Source organism: Salmo trutta, chromosome 20 (assembly GCF_901001165.1).
Source record: "Salmo trutta chromosome 20, fSalTru1.1, whole genome shotgun sequence".
Taxonomy (NCBI): Eukaryota; Metazoa; Chordata; class Actinopteri; order Salmoniformes; family Salmonidae; genus Salmo; species Salmo trutta.
This window is the reverse complement of record NC_042976.1, coordinates 22,183,392-22,208,408: the sequence shown is the minus strand read 5'-3', so window position 1 is coordinate 22,208,408 and position 25,017 is coordinate 22,183,392. Positions and strand designations below refer to the sequence as shown.

The window sequence follows — 25,017 nt, the reverse complement described above, 5'->3', positions numbered from 1 at the left end:
AGGTTTCCTCCAGATGTGACGATTGGCATTCAGGCCAAAGAGTTAAATCTTGGTTTCCTCAGACCAGGGAATCTTGTTTCTCATGCTCTGAGAGTCTTTAGGTGCCTTTTGGGAAATTCCTTGCGGGCTGTCATGTGCCTTTTACTGGGGAGTGGTTTCTTTCTGGCCACTCTACCATAAAGGCCTCATTGGTGGAGTGTTGCAGAGATGGTTGTCCTTCTGGAAGGTTCTCCCATCTCCACAGAGAAACGCTGGGTCTCTGTCAGAGTGACCATCGGTTTCTTCGTCACTTCTCTGACCAAGGCCCTTCTCCCCCGATTGCTCAGTTTGGCCAGGCGGCCAGCTCTAGGAAGAGTCTTGGTGGTTCCAAACTTCTTCCATTTAAGAATGATGGAGGCCACTGTGTTCTTGGGGGCATTCAATGGTGCACAATTTTTTTGGTACCCTTCATCAGATCTGTTCCTCGACACAATCCTGTCTCAGAGCTCCACGGACAATTCCTTGGCTTGGTTTTTGCTCTGACATCAACTGTGGGACCTTATATAGAGAAGTTTGTGTCTTTCCAAATCATGTCCAATCAATTGAAATTACCACAGGTGGACTCCAAACAAGTTGTAGCGACATCTCAAGGATGATCAATGGAAACAAGATGCACCTGAGCTCAATTTCCAGTCTCATAGCAAAGGTTCTGAATACTTCCGTTTTTATTTTTAATACATTTGCAAACATTTCTATAAAAAGCTGTTTTCACTGTCATTATGGGGTATTGTGTGTAGATTAATGAAGAAAACATTTAATTTAATCAATTTTAGAATAAGTATGTGATGTAACTAAATGTGGAAAAAGTCAAGGGGTCTGAATACTTTCCGAATGCACTGTATTCCAAGGGGGGTTTCCACTACTTACCACAAGTCAAAAATGTCTATAATCATAAAAATTCAAAACAATGTTGCTTTTTGGTCTTAATTTAAGGTTAGGCATAATGTTAACAGTGTGGTTAAGGTTAGGATTAGAATAACATTTTAAGTAGGGACATAACTAGTGACACCCATTTGGCTGCAGATACAGAAAGTGAAAGTTGCCTAGACTATTTTTCTTGGCTTATTTTCACCAGTCAAAAAAGAGATGGAATTTACGTATCCGACTTTTTAATGAATTAACAAAATGTTAAATTGTGTGAACGGCGATAATGAGCCAATTATCGGCTATTGTTCTCCGTAGGAATAGTGCTGCCTTCAAGTGCTATTTGGACTTGCTAATTGGTTGTAGTTATGTGTTGGTTATGCACAGGGGAAAGCACGACGTTTATTAAAAAAAAGTCCCTACTCAGCTTCAGTGATACATGACCTGATCTAAGCCGCGTTTAAGTCGTTAGTAAATCGTACATGTCAGAGTTCCTAGTATCTACCAGCACATGAACGCGGCACAAGTATGGAATGTTTTTGATACGTCGTGCTTTCCCAGAAACCTAATTTTAAACATTAGAAAAACTCTTTCAGTTTCAATATAATCACTGATCTCTTTTTTGCCGTCCAAACGCAGACAACAGACTGAACAACAACCGCACTGTACAACGTCGCCGAGGTAAGCCTAAACTCTCTTGCACTGCAAAATGTTAGCTTTTTTACTATATGATATAGGTATTGATTTGCAAGTTGACTGGTTGTAATGTAAGTTGGTGAAACACCAGCCATCACAAGTCAGACTGTTGAATTAACTTTATTTGAACGTACTTTACCTGTTGACTGCTGGTTTTGTCCTTATGTAAGTGGTCATCTGAGACAAAATCCACAGGGACGTTTTATTAGCCCGATTTAAGTATGCTGGTCTGTAGGCCTATGGTTGGTATTTCTGTTTTTATTTTCAACACTGATGTAATTAGTACAGTCATTGGTTCGAAAGTAATCACCCACCTTGGCATTTTTCCTATTTTGTTGCCTTACAACCTGGAATTAAAATAGATTTTTTGGGGGGGGTTTGTATCATTTGATTTACACAACATGCCTACCATTTTGAATTACAGCTGCAAGTCTCTTGGGGTATGTCTCTATAAACTTGGCACATCTAGCCACTGGGATTTTTGCACAGTCTCCAAAGCAAAACTGCTCCAGCTCTTTCAAGTTGGATGGGTTCTGCTGGTGTAGAGCAATATTTAAGTCATACCACAGATTCTCAATTGGATTGAGGTCTGGGCTTTGACAAGGCCATTCCAATAAATGTAAATGTTTCCCCATAAGCCACTCAAGTGTTGCTTTAGCAGTATGCTTAGGGTCATTGTCCTGCTGGAAGGTGAACCTCCATCCCAGTCTCAAATCTCTGGAAGACTGAAACAGGTTTCCCTCAAGTATTTCCATGTATTTAGCGCCATCCATCATTCCTTCAATTCTGACCAGCTTCCCAGTCCCTGCCGATGAAAAACATCCCCACAGCATGATTCTGCCACCACCATAATTCAATGTGGGGATGGTGTTCGGTGAGGAGAGGTTTTGGGTTTGCGCCAGACATAGCGTTTTCCTTGATGGCCAAAAAGCAACATTTTAGTCTCATGTGACCAGAGTACCTTCTTCCATATATTTGGGGAGTCTCCCACATGCATTTTGGTGAACACCAAACATGTCTGTTAATTTTTTTCTTTTAGCAATGGCTTTTTTTCTGGCCACTCTTCCGTAAAGCCCAGCTCTGTGGAATGTATGGCTTAAAGTGGTCCTATGCACACATACTCCAATCTCCGCTGTGGAGCTTTGCTGCTCCTTCAGGGTTATCTTTGGTCTCTTTGTTGCCTCTGATTAATGCCCTCCTTGCCTGGTCTGTGAGTTTTGGTGGGTGGCCCTCTCTTGGCAGGTTTGTTGTGGTGCCATATTATTTCCATTTTTTTTTTTAATGATTTAATGGTGCTCCGTGGGATGTTCAAAGATTCAGATATTTTTTTATAAGCCAACCCTGATCTGTACTTCTCCACAACTTTGTCCCTGACCTGTTTGGAGAGCTCCTTGGTCTTCATGGTACTGCTTGCTTGGTGGTGCCCCTTGCTTACTGGTGTTGCAGACTCTGGGGCCTTTCAGAATAGTTGTGTATATATACTGAGATCATGTGACACTTAGATTACACACGGTGGACTTTATTTAACTAATTATGTGACTTCTGAAGGTAATTGGTTGCACCAGATCTTATTTAGGGGCTTCATAGCAAAGGGGGTGAATACATATGCATGCATCACTTTTCCGTTTATTTTTTTTAAATATTTTTTTTGAAACAAGTTTTTTTTTAAATTTAACTTCACCAATTTGGACTATTTTGTCTATGTCCATTACATGAAATCCAAATAAATAAAAAAACATTTAAATTACAGGTTGTAATGGAACAAAATAGGAAAAATGCCAAGGGGGATTAATACTTTTGCAAGGCACTGTACATGACAAAAATGTGTACAATATGGCCGAGCCTAACCGAACCACAGATGACTGCGAGGAAACGTGCTTCGGTCGACTACTTTTGGTTATGTTCGGCTATTGTTGACATAGTGTGGGTCATGTACTAGTGGTGCGCGGGTCAGCTGTTCGTTCACCCTCACCCGCCGTAATTGCTAATAACCCATTCCCAACCGCCCGACTACATGTGATGAAGTGACAATCTGAAGCCCGCACCCAACCCTAATCTCCAAATATAGAAAATGTGCTATAGGCTACAGTCAAAGACTGCAGAACGATTTTTTTGTCAGAGGTTGCAGGATTTATTTTGCCTGATTTAGGTATGTTTCTGATGATAATTTCCGACATTTTGATAGGCTATTTGTTAGTCAACTTGTCTATAATCAGATACATGTAGCTTCTCTTTTGTCATTATATGTTGCCCTAGATGACTAAATAAACCCTTGCTCAACAGAATAATGTAATAGATCGATTGAATAATTCATTATATCTAGTTGACATCGGTAAAGTTCTCGGTCATCTTTCACGTAGCAAAGACGTTTAGGGACTGGGGAGAAAATACAATAACACAACAAAAAAACGTGAAAGATTTTTTGTTGCAAAATGTCCAAATGACATCTGTTTGACCGGTTGTAAGGAAAAAGAAAGCTCTGAAAACGACCCAACTTGTTTCTGATAAGATGCTTCGATGCGTATTTTATGTTGTTGAAGTACTAACAGATTTTATGATGTTTTTATGATAAAGCCAGCACCTCTACAGATGGTATCTAACTGAGAATTGCCTTCTCTCAAGATGCAGAAATTAATAAATCATATTTATCCAGTCCTGTTCCCAAGTCCAAATTTTGCCTACATTTGGTGTATCATTTTACTGCAAGAAATGCTTAATTCTGCAGGAGTTATTACTACAGCCCTATTCACACGGGACTAGTATTACTAGAAAATGATCTTTCTCTTTTTTTTCAATAATTTGACAGTTATGACGGAAGCCTGGCGTGAAGATATTTCAACAAATCCAGGCGATAACAGGCTACACTGATAACTCGAGTTTGGTTATTGTCATGATGGAGGCCAGGCAGTGAGTAATCCGGTTTAGTTATGTTTAATAATTCAGAAATTGTTTGTATTGAAACGGTCCACAGGGTGAATATTTGTATTCCGTAGAGAGGATGTTATAGATTTGATTTCTCTCAGAAAAGGGGAAATGTAGTGATGTCTGATAGATTTGTCCCTAATTGATTGGTGTCACGTCCTGACCATAGAAGCTGTTATTTTATATGGTAGAGTAGGTCAGGGCGTGACAGGTTTTTTTTCTAGTTTAGATTTTCTATGTTATGTTCTAGTTTTTGTATTTCTATGTTGGGTTTTTTGGGATGATCTCCAATTAGAGGCAGCTGGTCATCGTTGTCTCTAATTGGAGATCATACGTAAGTAGTTGTTTTTCCCACCTGGGTTTGTGGGAGATTGATTTTGTGTAAGTGTATGTTGTAACTCTTCGTCACGGTTTGTTGTTTTGTTTATTTCACTTTATTTGTACGTATTGCATAGTTTCACAGTTTAATAAAGAAAATGTGGAACGATACACACGCTGCGCTTTGGTCCGCTTCTTCATCCTACGACAACCGTGACAACTGGTTATGTGTGTCATCGTCATAACCGAATATGACTAACCAAGCAATGATGACTAGCAGATAATAGCTCTGTGGACTGCATGTTAATTGCCTGATTTTAAATGTCAGTAAAAAAAAATGGTAACATAAGTTTAGTTTTTCTTTAACATCGACAACACACGTAACTGTGTCATCTAGGACATCGGTGTAGACAGCCCTTTGTCCACAGCAACATTGGGATTATTCTGCCCCGAAACGGTTGCTGTATGTACCTCTTTCTTAATAAAAAAAAAAGGATTTTGTTGCTCTTTTCAGAACAGAAAAGTAAGCATGTTTCTTTCATGTCTCTGAACCTCAGTGGTAGTTTTACCTCTTGACTTCTCAAGCTTATTCTCACCAGTTGTGGTGAGGCTGGCTGAGGTGGTGATCAGAGTGAGTGGATGGGAGTTGGCTGGCTCACAGTTGGGACCTGTGTGCTGTCCTCACTGGTAGACTGGGTGACTCCTTTGTTGTTCTGCTGCTGTCTCTCTGGAGTAGGTAACTGAAGGTGTCGCCTGTTTCTCCGCGTGATGGTGTCGTGTGCAGTTTCCACAACGTAGGATCTTGGCTCTGGAGATTTGCTGATGACAACTGGAAGTGTTTTCCATCCTTTCTCTCCATCCAGCTTGACTCTTACTCTGTCCAGGGTGTAATTCTGGTAGGGGGCGTACTGAATGCCTCCTCTTATAGAAGAAATGGTAAGCTTGTTTGGCTTTCTGGTCCTTCTGTTTAACGCTGTCGTAGCTGATGCGTTTTGGTTGGAGTTTCCCATCCAGCACGGGGACCATCGTCCAGATCTGATGTCCTGTAATGAGTTGCGCTGGGCTTGCTCCTGTTGCGCTGATGGGCGTACAGCTTTCTCCGCAGCTCCGTTTGACTGCAAGTAATGGAGACTGGAGGTAGTATGAGTGAAACGTCATTCAGGGGTCGCCACTGCTCGTGTGCCAGTTTTGCATGTTATTTTGGCATTAATACGTGTCACATATCGGTTTGTAAAAAAATATATAATTGATTTATCAAAGCTGCATGCAAACATGTTCTATTTTTTTGCTTTCTTGAGTAATGCAGCTCCAAAATGCAGGTGTTTCAGCCTAGCTCTGCTTTCTGTGGTGGTGAGGCAGCCAGCGTAAAATATGGAGCGTAGGGGTTGGTAATGTTCTCTGGTTGCACCGTGATTGGCTCAGTGTTTTGTTACTTATGGGGACACTACGTCACCGCAAAATCTATGGGGAGAGCTCGAAAATTCAAGCCCCTTGGGTGCTGCCATAGAGTTACATTAGAAGTGCCCATCCAAGAAGGCTCAAGGTCATTGGCCACAGGTAAAATGACGTCAAATCACGTTATATCTACCGTAGCTTTGATAGGAGTGATCATGTCAACATCATACTTTCAAAATCTTAGCTAGCAAGCTAGCAGTCATCATCATGAATTAAGTTGACAATCTACTGGCAAATCCTTTTCATATGAAGAGAAATTATGGATAAAACGTATCGATGCTCATCGGCCAGTGGACATAAACATTACACAACAAGTTGAAAATCGCAAATTCAACAATGGAAGGATGGGCTAACTGCAGGAGTTGCAAAGTAATCTACTAGCCTGCTATTCAGTGGAGTAGGTGTGTGGTTGGTGATAATGGCGCCAATGGACATGGCTGCCGTTTTACGATCCCGTAACCAATTGTGCTAATGTGTATGTTTTTTCGCGTTATTTGTAACTTATTTTGTACATAATGTTTCTGCCACCGTGTCTTATGACCGGAAAGAGCTTCTTGATATCAGGGCAGCGATTACTCACCCCGTACTGGAGGAATTCTTCTTCTTCAACGAGTCTGACGGGAAGGATTTACTCCAGACACCCGACAAGGCCATGATCCCTGTCATTCGCAGGGGAAAAGATGGAGATATCATGGACGACGGTCCGGGTGCCTTGTAAGGATCGTCGCTGAGAGGGTAATCTACCTTTACCATCGGTCCTATTAGCCAATGTACAATCAATTGATAATAAAATAGACGCACTATGAGCACGTATATCCTACCAACGGGACATTAAAAACTGTAATATCCTATGTTTCACCGAGTCATGGCTGAACAACAACATGATTAACATACAGCTGGCAGGTTTTAAGCTTTTTCGGCAGGATAGAACAGCGGCCCCTGGTAAGACAAGGGGCGGCGGCCTGTGCATATTTGTAAACAACAGCTGGTGCACGAAATCTAAGGAATTCTCAAGGTTTTGCTAGCCTGAGGTAGAGTATCTCACGATAAGCTGTAGACCACACTATTTTTCAAGAGAGTTTACATCTATATTTTTTGTAGCTGTCTATATACCACCGTAGACCGATGCTGGCACTAAGACCACTCTCAATGAACTGTATACGGCCATAAGCAAACAGGAAAACCCTCATCCAGAGCAGGAAGCACCAGTGACTCGGTCAATAAGAAAGTGGTCAGATGAAGCAGATGCTTAGCTACAGGACTGTTTTGCTGAAATTTTTTCCCGGATTCTTCCGATGGCATTGAGGAGTACACCACATCAGTCACTGGCTTCATCAATTAGTGCATTGATGACGTCGTCCATCAAACAGGCAAACCGTCAATACAGGACTAAGATTGAATTGTACTACACCGGCTCTGACGCTCGTCGGATATGGCAGAGCTTGCAAACTATTACAGATAACAAAGGGAAGCACAGCCATGAGCTGCCCAGTGACACGAACCTACCAGACGAGCTAAATTACTTACTTGACTCGACGCGAGCATAGAACACTGAAACATGCATGAACACTGCCTGGTAGGTTAACTGCTCGGCCTCCGACCGCAAGGCACTACAGAGGGTAGTGCGTACGGCCCAGTACATCACTAGGGCCAAGCTTCCTGCCATCCAGGACCTCTATATCAGGCTGTGTCAGAGGAAGGCCCTAAAAATTGTCAAAGACTCCAGCCACCCTAGTCATAGACTCTTCTCTCTGCTACCGCACGGCAAGCAGTAGCGGAGCGCCATGTCGAGGCCTAAAAGGCTTCTTAACAGCATCTGCCCGCAAGCAAAAAGACTCCTGAACAGCTAATCAAAGAGCTACCCAGACCCCTCTTTTACGCTGCTGCTATTCTCTGTTTATAATCTATGCATAGTCACTTTAACTCTACCTACATGTACATAACCTCAATTACCTCGACTAACCGGTGCCCCCGCACATTGACTCTGTACCGGTACCCCCTGTATATAGCCTCGCTTGTTATTTTACTGCTGCTGTTTAATTATTTGTAACTTTTATTTTCTATTTTTTACTTACTTTTTTTCTTAACTTCTTAAAGCATTGTTGGTTAAGGACTTGTAAGTAAGCATTTCACTGTTGTATTCAGCGCATGTGACAAATAAAATTGGATTTAACTTGATTTGGTCTAAGTCTGGGTTTAATGGTCTATTTTCCAAGCTTAAAAGGATAAACATTCAACATTGGCCATGCTGTCAATCCAGCATGACTTCTGCTGCATTCAAACCAACTGGGAACTGGGAAATCTCAGACTTCAGTGAATTCAAGACAACTGGGAACTCAGGAAAAAACTAGCTCAGACTAGGAAAATACGGTCATCGAACTCGGAATTCCAAGTCGGGAAGTCGGGCCTCTTTCTAGAGCTCCTAGAACGATCACTGACGTCATGATTCAATCTTGATTTTTTTCAGAGTTCCCAGTTGTCTTGAAAGCCCATAAATCCAGAGAATGCCAGACAAAGTTGGATGACAAAATTTACCCATGAAGGACTGCCGCGCTACCTTCCTGTTCGAGTGAGCACAGCACAACAATGTTGTCGTCCCCTTATACCATAGTTTGTACATCGCAATTGTCAGTAGAAACTAGAGGTCAACCGATTAGTCGAAATGGCCGATTTAATTAGGGCCGATTTCAAGTTTTCATAACAATCGGTAATCAGCATTTTTTGACACCGATCATGGCCGATTACATTGCACTCCACGAGGAGACTGCGTGGCAGGCTGACTACCTGTTATGCGAGTGCAGGAAGGATCCAAGTTAAGGTGCTAGCTAGCATTTAATGAATCTTATAAAAAACAATCAATCTTAACATAATCACTATGTAACGGTTGTCGTCGGGAATGGAGGACCAAAACGCAGCAGGAATGTGGATGCTCATCTTGTATTTATTTTCAATAAAGGTGAACACCAAAATAACAAAAGAAGAACTCACGAACAACAAAACAGTCTTGTCACGCTCACACACGCAAAACAAGAAACAATCTCCCACCAACACTAAACCAAACACATACCCATATATAGGACTCCCAATCAGAGGCAACGAGAAAACACCTGCCTCCAATTGAGAGTCCAACCCCAATAAACCAGACATAGAAATACAAAAGACCAGAGACCACATAGAAATACAAACATAGAACATTACCCCAAAACCCAGAAATAATAAATCAAATGCCCTACTAAATAAACCACTACCCCGAACCACATAAAACAAATACCCTCTGCCACGTCCAAGGATTATTGCACTTTTACTTTCTTCTCCAACACTTTGTTTTTGCATTATTTAAACCAAATGACAATTACAACACTGCTGAATGAACACTTATTTTAACTTAATATAATACATCAATAAAATCTATTTAGCCTCAAATAAATAATGAAACATGTTCAATTTGGTTTAAATAATGCAAAAACAAAGTGTTGGAGAAGAAAGTAAAAGTGCAATAATCCTTGTTCAGAACATGAGAACATATGAAAGCTGGTGGTTCCTTTTAACATGAGTCTTCAATATTCCCAGGTAAGAAGTTTTAGGTGCCTGTGTCCACATAAATATAATTGTATTCAAATTCTGGCTTGTAGGAGACTATTGCGTCTTTTTTAGGGTGACTTTGGTCAGATTGATAATCCGTGGATTAGCGATCGTAACAGTCTGATATTTGACAATTCATGGAGCAATATTGTGTCCGTTTCTTGTAAACTTTAAAATGTGATATAGGCTAGTCTCCTGTGTTGAAAGAAACCAAGTAACAATTTAAAATATGTACCTTTTTTTAAGATGAAATAATTATTTTGTGTCACTGTAAACCCAATCTGTTATGATCAGCATTTATTCACTCCACATCACCAGCCCCTGTGGTGCCTTTATCACTTTACATTTAATTGCACAAAAAAAGTTAAGGGACGTTTATGACACACACACACACACACAATCAAAAGTTCTTATGTGTGTCCTTGCCAGTGTTTCTATAGGTCAGCATCATGTCAGGCCAGACAGTATCCATGAAGGAACCAGTATGTCTGATAGAGAACGACAGTGATGGGAAGCTGCGTGTGGTCCGCAGTGCACTGGACATCCTGGACCAGATTGACCAGCATGTGGTAGTGGTGTCGGTGGTCGGGCTGTACCGCACCGGCAAGTCCTACCTCATGAACAAGCTGGCTGGCGAGAAAAAAGGTGAGCACATCCACTAAAGTATTTTTTAATTCATGGTCCGACCAAAGTCCAAACTAAAATATAAACACAACATGTAAAGTGTTGGTCCCATATTTCATGAGCCTAAATAAAAGATCCCTGAAATTTTCCATATACACAAAAAGCTTAATTCTCTGAAATGCTGTGCACAAATTTGCTTACATCTCTGTTAGTGAGCATTCCTCCTTTGCTAAGATAATCCATCCACCTGACAGGTGTGGCATATCAAGAAGCTGATTAAACCATTCACTTTGTGCTGGGACAATAAAAGGCCACTCTAAAATGTACAGTTGTCTCACAACACAATGCCACAGATGTCTTGAGGGAGTGTGCAATTTGCATGCTGACTTCAGGAATGTCCACCGAGCTGTTTCCAGAGAATTGAATGTTCACTTCTCTACCATAAGCAGCCTCCAACGTCGTTTTGGCAGTACGTCCAACCGACCTCACAACGCAGACCACGCGTAACCATGCCAGGCCAGGACCTATATAACCGGCTTCTTCACCTGCGGGATCGTCTGAGACCAGCCACAGGGACAGCAGATGAAACTGATGAACAGATGAAATTTGCTCAACTGAAGAATTTCTACACAAACTGTCAGAAAATGTCTCAAGGAAGCTCACCTGCGTGCTCGTCGTCCTCACCATGGTCTTGACCTGACTGCAGTTCGGCGTCTTAACAGATTTCAGTGGGCAAATGCTCACCTTCGATGGGGTTATGATATGGGCAGGCATAAGCTACTGACAACGAACACAATTGCATTTTATCTATGGCAATTTTAATGCACAGAGATACTGTGACGAGATCGTAAGGTCCATTGTTGTGCCGTTCATCCGCCGCCATCAGCTCATGTTTCAGCATGATAATGCACGGCCCCATGTCGCAAGGATCTGCACACGATTCCTGGAAGCTGAAAATGTCCCAGTTCTTTCATGGCCTGCATAGTCACCAGACTTGTCACTCATTGAGCATGTTTGGGATGCTCTGGATAAATGTGTACGACAGTGTGTTCCAGTTCCCGCCAATATCCAGCGACTTCGCACAGCCATTGAAGAGGAGTGGGACAACATTTCACAGGCCACAATCAACAGCCTGATCAACTCTGTGTGAAGGAGATGTGTTGCGCTGCATGATGCAAATGATGGTCACATCAGATACTGACTGGTTTTCTGATCCACCCCCCTACTTTTTTTTTAAAGGTATCTGTGACCAACATATGCATATGAAATCCATAGATTAAGGCGTAATGAATTTATTTCAATATTCTGATTTCCTTATTTGAACTGTACTCAGTAAAATCTTTGAAATTGTTTCATGTATTTTTGTTCAGTGTACATAACAATATGCAAGGCCTCAACACTTATATGGTTAAGGAATGATTATGTATAAGATAATGATTTCTCATAAAGATAGGGTAATAGAAATGTGAAACAGAAAGTGTTAACTTATGTACTGCATTTGTCATTCAGAGTTAGACAGATATGCTGCACCAAAGTACAGATTTGTTCTGCTCTGACCACATTAGGATTTGATGTTTTTTTCTCTGCAAAATTGGAAATTCGACACATCCTGTTATTGCGTTGTGGAAACTACAGTTTCTCTTTTACACCATAATGTACAACCAGACAGCAGAGCAAATATCAAAAAATAATTTTGTTCGAACCACATAGATGGGTTGTGTAGATCAGGGTGCCGTTTTGCACTGGCTGCTAGTTTCACTTTCAGTCTGTCAGTATGATATACAGTATAATTAGACAAAATGGTTCATCTGAAAACCAGCAGCCTTGAGTAAACACTCTACATCCTGCTGGCTCTTTACTGATTCCATCCTCAGAACCGTTTTTATCCTCTGTCCTCAAGGTTTTGCCCTGGGAGCCACCATCCAGTCCAAAACTAAGGGCATCTGGATGTGGTGTGTGCCTCACCCTGAAAAAAGAGACCACACCCTGGTGCTGCTGGATACAGAGGGGCTGGGGGATGTGGAGAAGGTGGGAGGTCAAAGTTCACTCTCTGTCAAAAACCTTTTATGGCTCAGATTGTTTAGATAACAGAATATAACATTGCTATGGGTAAAATCCCAAAACTGTGTCTAGTACTGATAGCTGATGTCATCATCTGTATATAATGTCTGACTTGTAAATGTATGATATATACACATTGATTCTAAAGAGTATAACAAATAAATAATAATCCATGAGCTTAGTTCAACTGTCATACCCCATCAGAACCCAAAATATAAGCTTGTTTTACTCGAATGTTTGTAAATGTAAATAAACTCTGTATAACATCATGGTTAACTACAATGATGATGTCACGGATGGTGAGTCATTGCACCCTTAGCTCAGTCTATGAATTTGAGTGGTTACATCTCTCCAGGCCCATCCCTCAGATTTGTTTGTCCAAAACTGAGGCAGGGTGGGGCTTGGTTAATGTTTCAATTAAGGATTCCAGCTTTGACCTTTATTTAGGTAGGGAGTCCATAAAACGGCGTATGGAGTAGACATTTAGTTACTGACTTGATTTCACTCTAGTATGAACAGAGTACCAATGTGTTCCTTCTGTTGTGTCTGCAGGGTGATGAGAAGAATGACAACTGGATCTTTTCCCTGGCTGTCCTGCTCAGCAGTACTCTGGTGTACAACAGCATGGGAACCATCGACAACAACGCCCTGGAGAAACTACAGTATCCTTCAGCAGGCCTATAAAGAAATATAGTGTAGTGTTGTATGTCTGGGTTCATTTCATCTCCAACAACCGAACCGACCTCAAAAAGCACTAATCGCTCAGCACTATACTGCATGTTAGTAAATCTGGGTTCATTTTGTCCTCAACACCGCCTTCTACAGCTATGTGACAGAACTGACAGAGCACATCAAGGTGAAGTCCAACCAGCGAGACGGGGAGGAATCTTCAGAGTACCTGCGTTACTTTCCTTCCTTTGTGTGGACAGTCAGAGATTTCACCCTGACCCTGGAGGTTGATGGGAGACCCATCACAGCAAATGAGTACCTGGAGAACGCTCTTAAACTGAGAACAGGTGAAGGGAACACCAGCTAGCACAGCTAACTTAATCTCTTATTCTAAACCATGGTTAGATTGAATTTACCAAAGTTAACAATACTTTTACAAAAGACATGTTGGATATAAAAATATTAAATGCATTTATTTTACAAAAAATGTCAAGGTTAAACATTTAATTTGTTGATTAATGATTGATGTACTTTTCCTTTCATTTACAAAGGTCATAGTAAGAAAGATCAGGCATACAATCTGCCTCGTAGCTGTCTGCGGAACTATTTCTCTCCTCGCTGGTGCTTTGTGTTTGAGAGGCCAGCCAGCGGAGACAAAATGAGACGTATGGAGGAGCTGACCGATGCTGACCTGGAGCCTGCCTTTGTGGAGCAAGCCAAGGAGTTCTGTGACCACGTCTTCAATGAGGCCAAGACCAAGACCCTGAAACAGGGCCTGAAAGTTACCGGCAGACGTGAGTATTACAACACTGATATTGAGGATGGAAAGCACTTATGAAAGTAGGTCATGATGTTTGATAATACAACTAAAGTACTGCTGCTACTATAACCACTTCCTCTATTATTATAATTATGATTACTACAAGTACCATGACCAGTACAACTAACAACACCATTAGTACTTAAATTACTACTAATTCTACTACTTACTTTACTTCTATACAAGCACCACTGACCACCACAGTATCACACCATCACTACCACAACTACCAGATGTGCTGATTTCCTGCCCTCTCCTGCAGTGCTGGGAAACCTGGCAGAGACGTATGTGTCTGCCATCCGGAGCGGGCAGATCCCCTGCCTGGACAATGCTGTGTTGGCGCTGGCCCAAATTGAGAACTCCAGTGCCATCGAGAGGGCCAGGGCCCACTACCAGAAGGGTATGGCTGACTGGGTGGCCTTCCCCACAGAGACCCAAGAGGAGCTGTCTGAAGTGCATGCTGTCATGGAGAAGGAGGCTGTGGCCATATTCATCAACAACTCCTTCAAAGACGAGGACCAGAAGTACCAGTTGGAGCTCATGGTATGGGAATGTAGATTCTATATTCAATGAGTCAATATTAAATTCAATGATGCATGTATTTAACAAGATGAGGATAATTTGTCATTTGGGTGAGCTACCCCTTTATGCTACACTTACATGTACATTTTAGTCATTTAGCAGACACACTTATCCAGAGCGACTTACAGCAGTAATTAGGGTTAAATGCCTTACACAAGGGCACATTGACAGATTATTCACCATTTATTACCTCAACTGAACCAAGACGTTCTGGTACATTCTGAACCAACCTCTTTCTATAGAAAGTGCTTCAAGAGGAGTACGATAAGATCTGTGAGAGGAACTACAAGGAGTCCCAGAAGGCATGTGAGTCCAAAATCGAATGCATCTTTGCCCCCTTGGAGGAGAAAATAAGGGATGTCTCCTACCTGACCTCTGGAGGATACAAAGAGTACTGCAACGACCTGAAACTGGCCACCAGCGAATACAGATCTGAGGGAGGCAGGGGAGTGAAGGTATGTTGGGGAGGTGGTGCTATTTTAGGATATTATGTAATTATCATGTTTTGTGGATGCTGGTCAAAGGAGTTATGAATGCACTGATGTGATGTTGAAAGTTAAATATTATGTGTGATTGTTCCAGGCTGAAGAGGTACTGAAGGAGTACTTGGAAAGGAAAGCTAGCATTGGTCAGACCATCCTGTCAGCAGACCAGTCCCTCACTGAAGCTGAGCAGAGAGCAGAAGGTGATATAATAAATATAAAACTAACATCTGCCAAATCAGTGTGCTAAAATGACAACACACAACCTGATGACAACATTCCAATGACAACCACATGAAGGCTTATCTCTCACTCTCTTTGATATTTATCACACACACTCACTCATTCACTCACTCACACACATTGTCTATCTTTCTCTGCAGCGGAGCAAGCGAAAAGGGAGGCATCTGAGCGGGAGAATCGAGCCATGGAGGAGCAGCTGGTTGTCCAGGAGAGGTTGAGAGCGGACCAGCAGAGGACGTATGAGGAGAATGTGAACCAGCTGATGGAGAGGATGGAGAGAGACAGTAGAAATGCCATAGCAGAGCATGACAGAGTTCTGCAGGCCAGACTAAAGGTAGGAACCTAAAACACAAACATTGAGAAGTACACTTTAAAACTACAGTAACTGTAGTAATACGATGTGTGTCTGTGTACACTGCATTTGTCAGTTAGTTATACACTGTATGTGATGTACTGTATGTGGCAAACTTTATTTGTCATTTCAGGAGCAGAGTGATCTCCTCCAGCAAGGATTTGATGACAAAGCAAGCCAAATGCAAAGAGAGATAGATGCCCTTAAGGATGCGAAGGCACAAGAGGTAGAGAATAGGCCATCATTCCTTAGCAAGGCTCTGGATACTGTTGGGACTGCAGCTACAATGTTCCTACCAGGAATATTCCCCAAAATTGGAGGAATGGCTTTGAAATTCTTTTCAAAGTTGTTCTGATGAAAGTTCTCGAGGAGAATGACTAATAATAATTTGATAGTTTTTCCCATACACCAGTTTAATAATTTATTGATTCAATCAGTATTTATTGAAGTTAATGACTGACTTACTTTAGATTAAGCACTCAATTAAGGTTGTATTTGTTTGGTTTAATGCTAGTTTAGACTACAATACAAAAAACAAAGGAAAGCTTTTAAGACGTTTTTGCAGTTCTTTTTTTACTAATACCTCTAACATTAAAAGATTGATCAGTGCCTAAATGATCTACTTGAAGTTTAGTTTGATGTGGTGCATTTGTTATTGAACCAGACATGCTTCCCTAGTTATAGTTATGCATCCATAGTTATAAATGATGTGGTTAACTCTATGGATAATAGGCAACATTGACCTGTCAAAAGCTTTCGATACTGTTGATCACTCACTGCTAATTTAGAGGCTTTCCTCAATTGGCCTGCATGTAAGTGGTTTAAAAATGACTTGACAGATAGAACTCAATGTGTATCTACGGATGGTGTTAAATCAGGTTTCCTGGATATTACGAAAGGTGTCTCGCAGGGGTCGATTCTGGGTCCTGTACTTTTCACATGGACAATATAAAGTTGTCTGTTAAATTGTAACCTGCACTTGTATGCCGATGATACTGTTGTGTATGCCATTACCCCAGTTGACCAGGTTCTATCTGAACTGCTCTGAGTTACAGTTCACAGCAGGTGAAGTATGGTCTCAATATGTTAACATGACACAGCCAGGTTTTTCTCCTACGCTCCGGTGTGGCAATGATGTAATCCAGATTACCATTTTTTTTCACTATGGGTTAAGGGCCTGAAAAGCGAGCCTGCAACGGGCAACAAAACTTTGAAAGTCAACCACATTGAAAGTGCGGTTTCGGGTCTTTCGATCAAACCTTCATTTCCAAACTTTCATTTCCTTTGCACCTTCTCCAGATCCTCACTGGCAAACTCACAGGCGCAGTGTAATCTGTATCGAAAAGCGCTAACGTGCGCCCATAAACGTCTCAGACAGATCGACCATGGTGGGATGGCACACGCTGGGAACACTCTTGGGTACTTTTCTGATAACCCACCAGGTTCCTCTACTCTGGGCATTTGGCACAACATTCCCTCCAGCCAAATTGTTTCCCAGAATGAATCCTTCACCGGAAGGCTAGGCCTCACTCCAACGACAACGGAACCAGAAATAAGATCAGACAGGTGTTCCACATTATACAAAGTAACTTCCATGCAACCGATCTCCACACCTTGTACTAACACACTGTAACCAGTTGCTGTAGTGTCAGACAAAGGCAAATCACCCTTAAAAATGAATGACTGGGCTTCCCCAGTGGATCGCAGTATCTTCACCGGCTGCTAAACAGCATCGCCACTCTGCAGAGACACAAACTAGTCAAACAAAGGGTTCATACATCTGATCCAAAATCTTGTTCAGGAGATGCACCAATCCCAACCAGAGACTTAATTGGCTGGAGTGGTCCCACAAGAAGAAACAGCTTTTTATCTCTCTCATTTTTCTGTTTCAACTTAGGACACTGAGAGACAATGTGTCCTTTCTCACTGCAGTAATGACAAACTGACTGTTTTCTGCCGATCTTTATCTTTGGGCACTGTAGAAATGGACTGAAACCATGGGGCGGCAGATAGCCTAGTGGTTAGAGCGTTGGGCCAGTAACTGAAAGGTGTTGGTGGATCGAGTCCCTGAGCTGACGAGGTAAAAATCTGTTGTTCTGCCCCTGAACAAGGCAGTTAACCCACTGTTCCTAGGCTGTCACTGTAAATAAGAATTTGTTCTTAACTGACTTGCCTAGTTAAATAAAAACTAGGAGTTGGCTTCTCTGGGTTGCTTTTTGCGTAGGGATAACTACTGTGTGCTTTGTTTGTGAAGGTTGTTACAGTTGAAGTCGGAAGTTTACATACACTTAGGTTGGAGTCATTAAAACTCGTTTTCAACCACTCCACAAATTTCTTGTTAACAAACTATAGTTTTGGCAATCGGTTAGGACATCTACTTTGTGCATGACACGAGACGCGTTCTGTCTCCTAGAGATGAACGTACTTTGGTGCGAAAAGTGCAAATCAATCCCAGAACAGCAAAGGACCTTGTGAAGATGCTGGAGGAAACAGGTACAAAAGTATCCATATCCACAGTAAAAAGAGTCCTATATCGACATAACCTGAAAGGCCGCTCAGCAAGGAAGAAGCCACTGCTCCAAAACCTCCATAAAAAAGCCAGACTACAGTTTGCAACTGCACATGGGGACAAAGATCGTACTTTTTTGGAGAAATGTGGTCTGGTCTGATGAAACAAAAATAGAACTGTTTGGCCATAATGACCATCGTTATATTTGGAGGAAAAAGGGGGAGACTTGCAAGCCGAAAAACACCATCCCAACCGTGAAGCACGGGGGTGGCAGCATCATGTTGTGGGGGTGCTTTTCTGCAGGAGGGAGTGGTGCACTTCACAAAAAAGATGGCATCATTAGGTAGGAAAATTATGTGGATATATTGAAGCTCAGACATCAGTCAGGAAGTTAAAGCTTGGTCGCAAATGGGTCTTCCAAATGGACAATGACACCAAGCATACTTCCAAGTTGTGGCAAAATGGCTTAATGACAACAAAGTCAAGGTATTGGAGTGGCCATCACAAAGCCCTGACCTCAATCCTATAGAAAGGTTGTGGGCAGAACTGAAAGTGTGTGCTAGCAAGGAGGCCTACAAACCTGACTCCGTTACACCAGCTCTGTCAGGAGGAATGGGCCAAAGTTCACCCAACTTATTGTGAGATCTTGTGGAAGGCTACCCAAAACGTTTGACCCAAGTCAAACAATTTAAAGGCAATGCTACCATATACTAATTGAGTGTATGTAAACTTCTGACCCACTGGGAATGTGATGAAAGAAATAAAGGCTGATATAAATCATTCTCTCTACTATTATTCTGACATTTCATTTTAAAAATAAAGTGGTGATCCTAACTGACCTAAGACAAGGAATTTTTACTTGGATTAAATGTCAGGAATTGTGAAAAACTGAGTTTAAATGTATTTGGCTAAGGTTTATGTAAACTTCCGACTTCAACTGTATGTGTCAACACAAAGTCATCTGCAAGAACTGCAGCTTTCTCAAGTTTGTATTGACACAACATAGCTTTGTGCTTCTGTCTTCTGAGCCTTTCCTACAAGAACACTTTGGAGGAGCAGAGACCAAATATCTTGCGGCCATTTCAGGGATGTGGAAATCCGCTCAAACAGAGTAAAATATACATCCACCTCCTTTTCATTGAAAGGCGGAACAAGCCAGCTGTTCCGACCAAGATCACACTCTATTGAGGGTGCAGGATGGCCTGACTGGATTCGGAGTGTTTCCAGATCTCTCTCTCTTAGTCAAATGGCATGCTCAAGTTCCTGTTCTTGTCTTTCCCTGCGCTCTAACTCTTAATTTCTGTTGCTCCAGTCTCTCATGTTCTCTTTAAATTGTATTTTTGCTCGAGCTCTAATTTCTGTTGTTCCAACTTTACCTTTAGTCCTAACTCCCTTAGTTGCACATCTACGGGATGTACTCTACCACCCATAGGACCCATTTTATCAACCTACCTCTCCGGAAGGATTTCCTCCTGCACCAAAGCAGTACCTTTCAACTCTTTGACTATTGATTTTGGATCGCCAGATGCCATCTTGATGTCATAATGCTTTGAAATGACCATCAAATTCACCTTTGTACATTTATCTAGCATCTCCCATGTAGTGTTTTTCACAAATACTTCCAACTTAAAATCCATGGCTTTATTTTTATAAGCCTGTGTGTTTATGCAACTTTCAAAAATGAATCCACCAATCTTATAACCCCTTTGGGTGGATGTCAGTGACAGAAACTCTACTACCAAACAGAATTTTGAACACTCAAATATCTGGGCAGAGCAGAGTTTAAAAGTAGGTGATTAGAGCGACTATCATAATCATGATAAACAAGATCCCGGACGAGCCCGCATTTTGTTACGTTCCCCAGCAAGAAAAGAAAAAGTCGCTCAACAGAAGGGGGAACTAACAAAGAGTCACGGACAACAACCAAAACGAAACAGGTGGGATTTTAGGAGGGGTTCTTAAAGACACTCGCGGAGGCATCCACTGAAAGATGCATAGCAACAACAACTGGGATCTGAAAGACACCCACCATGAGCAGCAACTAAATGTGCCCACTAAGAGGCAAACAAAAGAACAACCCACTCAAAACTTAAAGACAGGAAACAAACCAAAACAGTGGCACAAAACAAAATAAAATAAAGGATTATTGATCTAGAAAACAAAAAAGGGCATGCAGTGGCAGTTCTAGCTTGTATGACTCCCTGGGCGACTCCCCCCCCCCAAAAGCACCATTCTGCACTCATTTTTATTCAGACATTTGGAACAACACAAATAAATAATCATAACATTTAAAAATATAAAAATATGTACAAAAATAAGATTCATTAATATCAAAAAGTAGTAACAAAGACAAATAGAAGCAAATAGTATATAAATATAAACTAAAAAAATAATCAAATTATTACACTATTACCCTATTGCTAACAAAAAAACAATTAAAACTAAATTGCACAAATCCTATATCACACAAATACAAAAATAGCAAATATCACACAAATACAAAAAACACTTATAATGAAAATAACCTGATTAATACACTAGTGCACAACTGCCATCTAAACCCTGACCTTTCTTGCCTTCCTTGATGCAAAGTCATCAATTACATCATCAGAAATCTGCCCAGCAATTGCATGGTTAATACTGATGACAGCAAGGCCACTAAGGCGTTCCTGTGCCATGATGGACCTCAGGTATGATTTGATGAAAAAAGCTCCTCTCTGCTTCAGCTACGGTCACTGGAAGAGTAAGACAAATTCTGAGAGTAGTCCACAAATTTGGATACATGTCTGAGAACTCCCTTTCATGTATAAATATCAGCAGTTCAAGCAGGGTCATGGTCTTCGATGGCAAGTCAGGCAATTTCTTCAGTTCCTGTGCAAGCTCTCTGCAATCCAAATCTGAGAGTTCATTATAGTGCAGTGTCATACTAAGGGCCTCACATTGTTCTGTCAGCTCCTCATATGAGAGACACTGGAAGGTTGACAGCACTCCAAACTTCTCTCCCACATTTTCCAATGTTGAAAATCTTTCCTGAAAGGCTGAGTTTGCAGCATCAACAACGACATTGGAAAATGTCACCTCCAGCTTCTTCAGGGCATCACTCAAAGGCTCATCAAATTATTCATATGAAAAGTGCTGCTTTGTGGACCTCAGACTTTTTTATTGTAGAACGACCTACATTCATACCCTCTCAAATATCCTTGGATGACATTTGTGCAGTCATAAAGCCTGTTTCCCTGTAGTTGCTGAGACCTCTCTCTGTCTTTCTGAGAAGACTGACTGCAACATCCACATGCATACTGGGAGATTGCATCAGCTTGCTCACATGTTGGATCTGGCTCAAGATGTCATGTCATACCACACCACTGTACAGATGCTGAAGCGGTAATATTTCTTAAGTTTAACTAGGCAAGTCAGTTAAGAACAAATTCTTATTTACAATGACAGCCTACCCCGGCTGTGACGTAGAAGTCCATCACTGGCCGCGGGCAGCATTTGGTACTTTAACGCACGCACACATTCATCACTCCTCCCTGCTCTGTTATCAGATAAGTTAACAATGTGGGTCGACACACAAGTTAACTTCTCTATCTTAGTACATACATTTCACACTTACGTCAGTAACCGGTTAGGGTATAAAGAAATAAACAGACAGTGTTCATATTTAATATAAGCAATATTTATTATACTTAGATGTTATGGATGAGCGCGTTGTTTGTTCTGTTCCTCTCTCCATCTCTGTAGCTTCTGGGTATGCTGGATAAGGACCCGAGCTAAGGGAATTGGGCTGACTTTGTAGTGCCTGTCCGGAATGGCTCATTAATGTAAATGGACATGTTGGTTGACACTGTCAGTAGTGATGTAATTTTGTAAATGTTATATTGTGATGTTGTTTCATAAACGTGTTGCAATGTATATATTTTGGTATGTGTAGATAAATGGAAACTGTAGGTTGAATAGGTAATTGCTTAATTAATTAGTGTTAATTGTTCTGAGGGGAGGGGCTACCCCTACAAAAGGAGCCTCTTTCAGTTCATTGAGAGGCATTTTGGATTGAGCTGTGGGTGGGGCAGCATTGTTTTTAGCTGACCCATAAGGTTTGATGGCAGTACTGTTGTTTTTGTTCCGGAATCACTATGTAAATAAACACCTTTGCACAGAAGAACTTTTGCGGCTCCGCCATCTTTTTCAATTTATGGAGGTTAGGTTTTCCAGTTTAGCCTTCTGGCCTACTCTACGTGACACCGGCCAAACCTGGACGACGCTGGGCCAATTGTGCACCGCCCTATGGGACTCCCAATCACGGCCGGATGTGATGCAGTCTTGATTTGAACCAGGTACTGCAGTGTCTTAGACCACTGCGCCACTCGGGAGCCCCAAGTGAGCCCACCTCCTCTGACAAGGACTGGGCCTCAATCTTTATCACAGGGTCTTTGATCCCTCACCTTAATCAGTGCTTCTCTCACCGCTGCTGCCTGATACCTCAGTGGCTCAACACTTAACTTTACTTTTAGCGGCAACTTTTAGCAGCATCAGCCACAACCAGGTTCAATGTGTGAGCCCCACATGGCACAAATAGAGCTCTTGGATTAATTTTCAGAAGTCTGGCTTGGACACCTTTGTTTTTGCCTCTCATGTTGGCTCCATTACCATAGGACTGTCCTCTGCAGTCATCAATTCAAAAGGAATTCTTAGCTCCTCTAATCTTTTGAGAATCAGGGATGCCAAATGTTGGCACGTGGACTCCTCTGACTCCAAAAACCCCATAAAATGTTCCTTTATGTGGGGCTCCTCCTTCAGTGACACAATTCTAATCACAACTGACAACTGTTCAGTGTGGCTGACATGAGGTGCAATCTAGAATGATAGAGAATAATTTTGCCAGCTGATGTCACTCACCATTATTGAAATTACCTTGCTGCTCAACAAACCAATGAGTTCATTCTATATTTTGTGGCCAAGTTAGCTGGTGGTGTGACTCGGTCTCTTTTTGGACACGGTTAAGGTGCTCTTTTGTGACTGGATCAAAATGTGCCATCAGTTCAACCTCTGAGGAAATGTCCATTTGATGGAGAGTACAGTATTTCTGTGTGACCCCTTTGCCAGATTTCTAATTGCCAGAGACTGCACAATAGCAGTCAGACATGTCAACACCTCTCTCCATCTTATCCTCTCAGCCTCCATAAGTGCTATCTCATGCTTATCAATTGTTTCCCTTTTTTTGATCCTCATTGCCAGTTCTTTCCATGTTTTCATGCAGTTTCGGTGTTCTGGACTGCTGTCGTGTGAATTCAGCAAAGAACTTGCATGTTTCCAGTCTGTCAGTCCTGAGTTTACTAAATACATTTTCTTCTTAGAAAATAGTTTGCAGCAGAAGCAGAAGAGGCTGTTGTTTCTTTCAGAATACACTGTCATGATGTTGGCCTGTGGGTAAGGTTTATGACCCCCCCATAAATACCTTTCTCCCTTCCCTCTCTCTCTTGACTCTACAGAAGGACTCTTGAAGAGCCTTTGTTAAACATATAGAGTCTGGGAACATCAAAAGGTGGGGGGAAAGGAACCATATTTCGGTAATCCAACCAGTTGAGAATATGCGTTGGTACTTAATGAATATGATGTCATTTCGGTTGTCATCTGAGACATTCTTATTAATGATAGGATGACAAACTGTATCTTGGAAAGTCTACACATTATAGTTATCAGATTCACATGGAATTGTTGTGCAATTTAAATGTTTAAATATGAAACTAGTTGTGAAAAGATTAAATGTAATTTTAGCTTCCAAATGAGAGAATTGGGTTTTCATAAGGTTAAAGCTTTGCTCACTCAGTGGTCCGTCCATGTGAAGAGACAGCATTGGTCAGGCCATCCTGTCAGCAGACCAGTCCCTCACTGAAGTTGAGCAGAAGGTGATATAATAAATATAAAACTAACATCTGCCAAATCAGTGTGCTAAAATGACAACACACAACCTGATGACAACATTTTAATGACCACCACATGAAGGCTTACCTATAACTCTCTCTTTCCCTTGGTCTCTCTCTGTCACTCATACTCTCTCCCTCTTTAGCCGAGCAAGCAAGAAGGGAGGCATCTGAGCGGGAGAATCGAGCCATGGAGGAGCAGCTGGTTGTCCAGGAGAGGTTGAGAGCGGACCAGCAGAGGACGTATGAGGAGAATGTGAACCAGCTGATGGAGAGGATGGAGAGAGACAGTAGAAATGCCATAGCAGAGCATGACAGAGTTCTGCAGGCCAGACTAAAGGTAGGAACCTAAAACACAAACATTGAGAAGTACACTTTAAAACTACAGGATCTGTAGGGGTAAGATTAACTGTGTGTATGTGTTTTGTTTTAATGACAGTCCGTGATGTGTAAAAACAAACCTTGTAATTTCAGGAGCAGAATGACCTTCTCCAGCAAGGGTTTGATGACAGAGCACACCAAATGCAAAGAGAGAGAGATGCCCTTAAGGGTGCGAAGGCACAAGAGGAAGAGAAAAAACCCTCATTTATGAGCACAGCTCTGGATACTGTAGGGACTGCAGCTACCTTGTTCCTTCCAGGAATACTTCCCAAAGTAGGAGGAATGGCTGTGAAATGGCTGTCTAAGTTGTTTTGATGTAGGATCCCGAGGAGGATGACGAGCTATTATTCTTATAGACGTGGATTGATTGAATCTGTATTTATTGGTAGTTGATTCATGGATTTAGGTTAATCACTCAGTTAAGGTTTTAGTTTGTTTTATAATAAATATTTTGAATGCCTAATTATGATAAACTAAAGCTTTTAGAAAACACA

The 25,017-nt window shown here is 41.6% G+C and overlaps 1 protein-coding gene across 5 annotated transcripts; it reads left to right on the top strand.

Annotated features, from left to right (window-relative positions):
* Nucleotides 1-1,411: 1,411 nt before the first annotated feature.
* Nucleotides 1,412-25,017, top strand: LOC115155699 (guanylate-binding protein 1-like). Of its 5 annotated transcripts, XM_029702596.1 has the most exons (13): nt 1,413-1,429; nt 1,543-1,584; nt 4,406-4,506; nt 10,306-10,521; nt 12,401-12,528; nt 13,114-13,223; nt 13,387-13,577; nt 13,782-14,024; nt 14,313-14,593; nt 14,875-15,087; nt 15,215-15,317; nt 15,498-15,691; nt 15,843-16,338. In XM_029702596.1, exons 4-13 carry the CDS (start codon nt 10,326-10,328, stop codon nt 16,062-16,064), a joined length of 1,881 nt encoding a protein of 626 aa, XP_029558456.1. In that variant the 5' UTR covers nt 1,413-1,429; nt 1,543-1,584; nt 4,406-4,506; nt 10,306-10,325; the 3' UTR covers nt 16,065-16,338. The 5 variants fall into 5 exon arrangements, with proteins under 5 accessions (XP_029558455.1, XP_029558456.1, XP_029558457.1 ...); XM_029702595.1 differs by lacking the exon at nt 4,406-4,506 and having other exon boundaries at nt 1,412-1,429; XM_029702594.1 differs by lacking the exon at nt 1,413-1,429 and having other exon boundaries at nt 1,457-1,584.

Bases quoted from the DNA above. Each gene is read 5' to 3' on its own strand.
- LOC115155699 (XM_029702597.1), top strand. From the start codon at position 10,326: ATGTCAGGCCAGACAGTATCCATGAAGGAACCAGTATGTCTGATAGAG. The intron at 10,522-12,400 runs GTGAGCACATCC...TCTGTCCTCAAG, and splicing joins GCTGGCTGGCGAGAAAAAAG to GTTTTGCCCTGGGAGCCACC. The intron at 13,224-13,386 runs GTATCCTTCAGC...CGCCTTCTACAG, and splicing joins AACGCCCTGGAGAAACTACA to CTATGTGACAGAACTGACAG.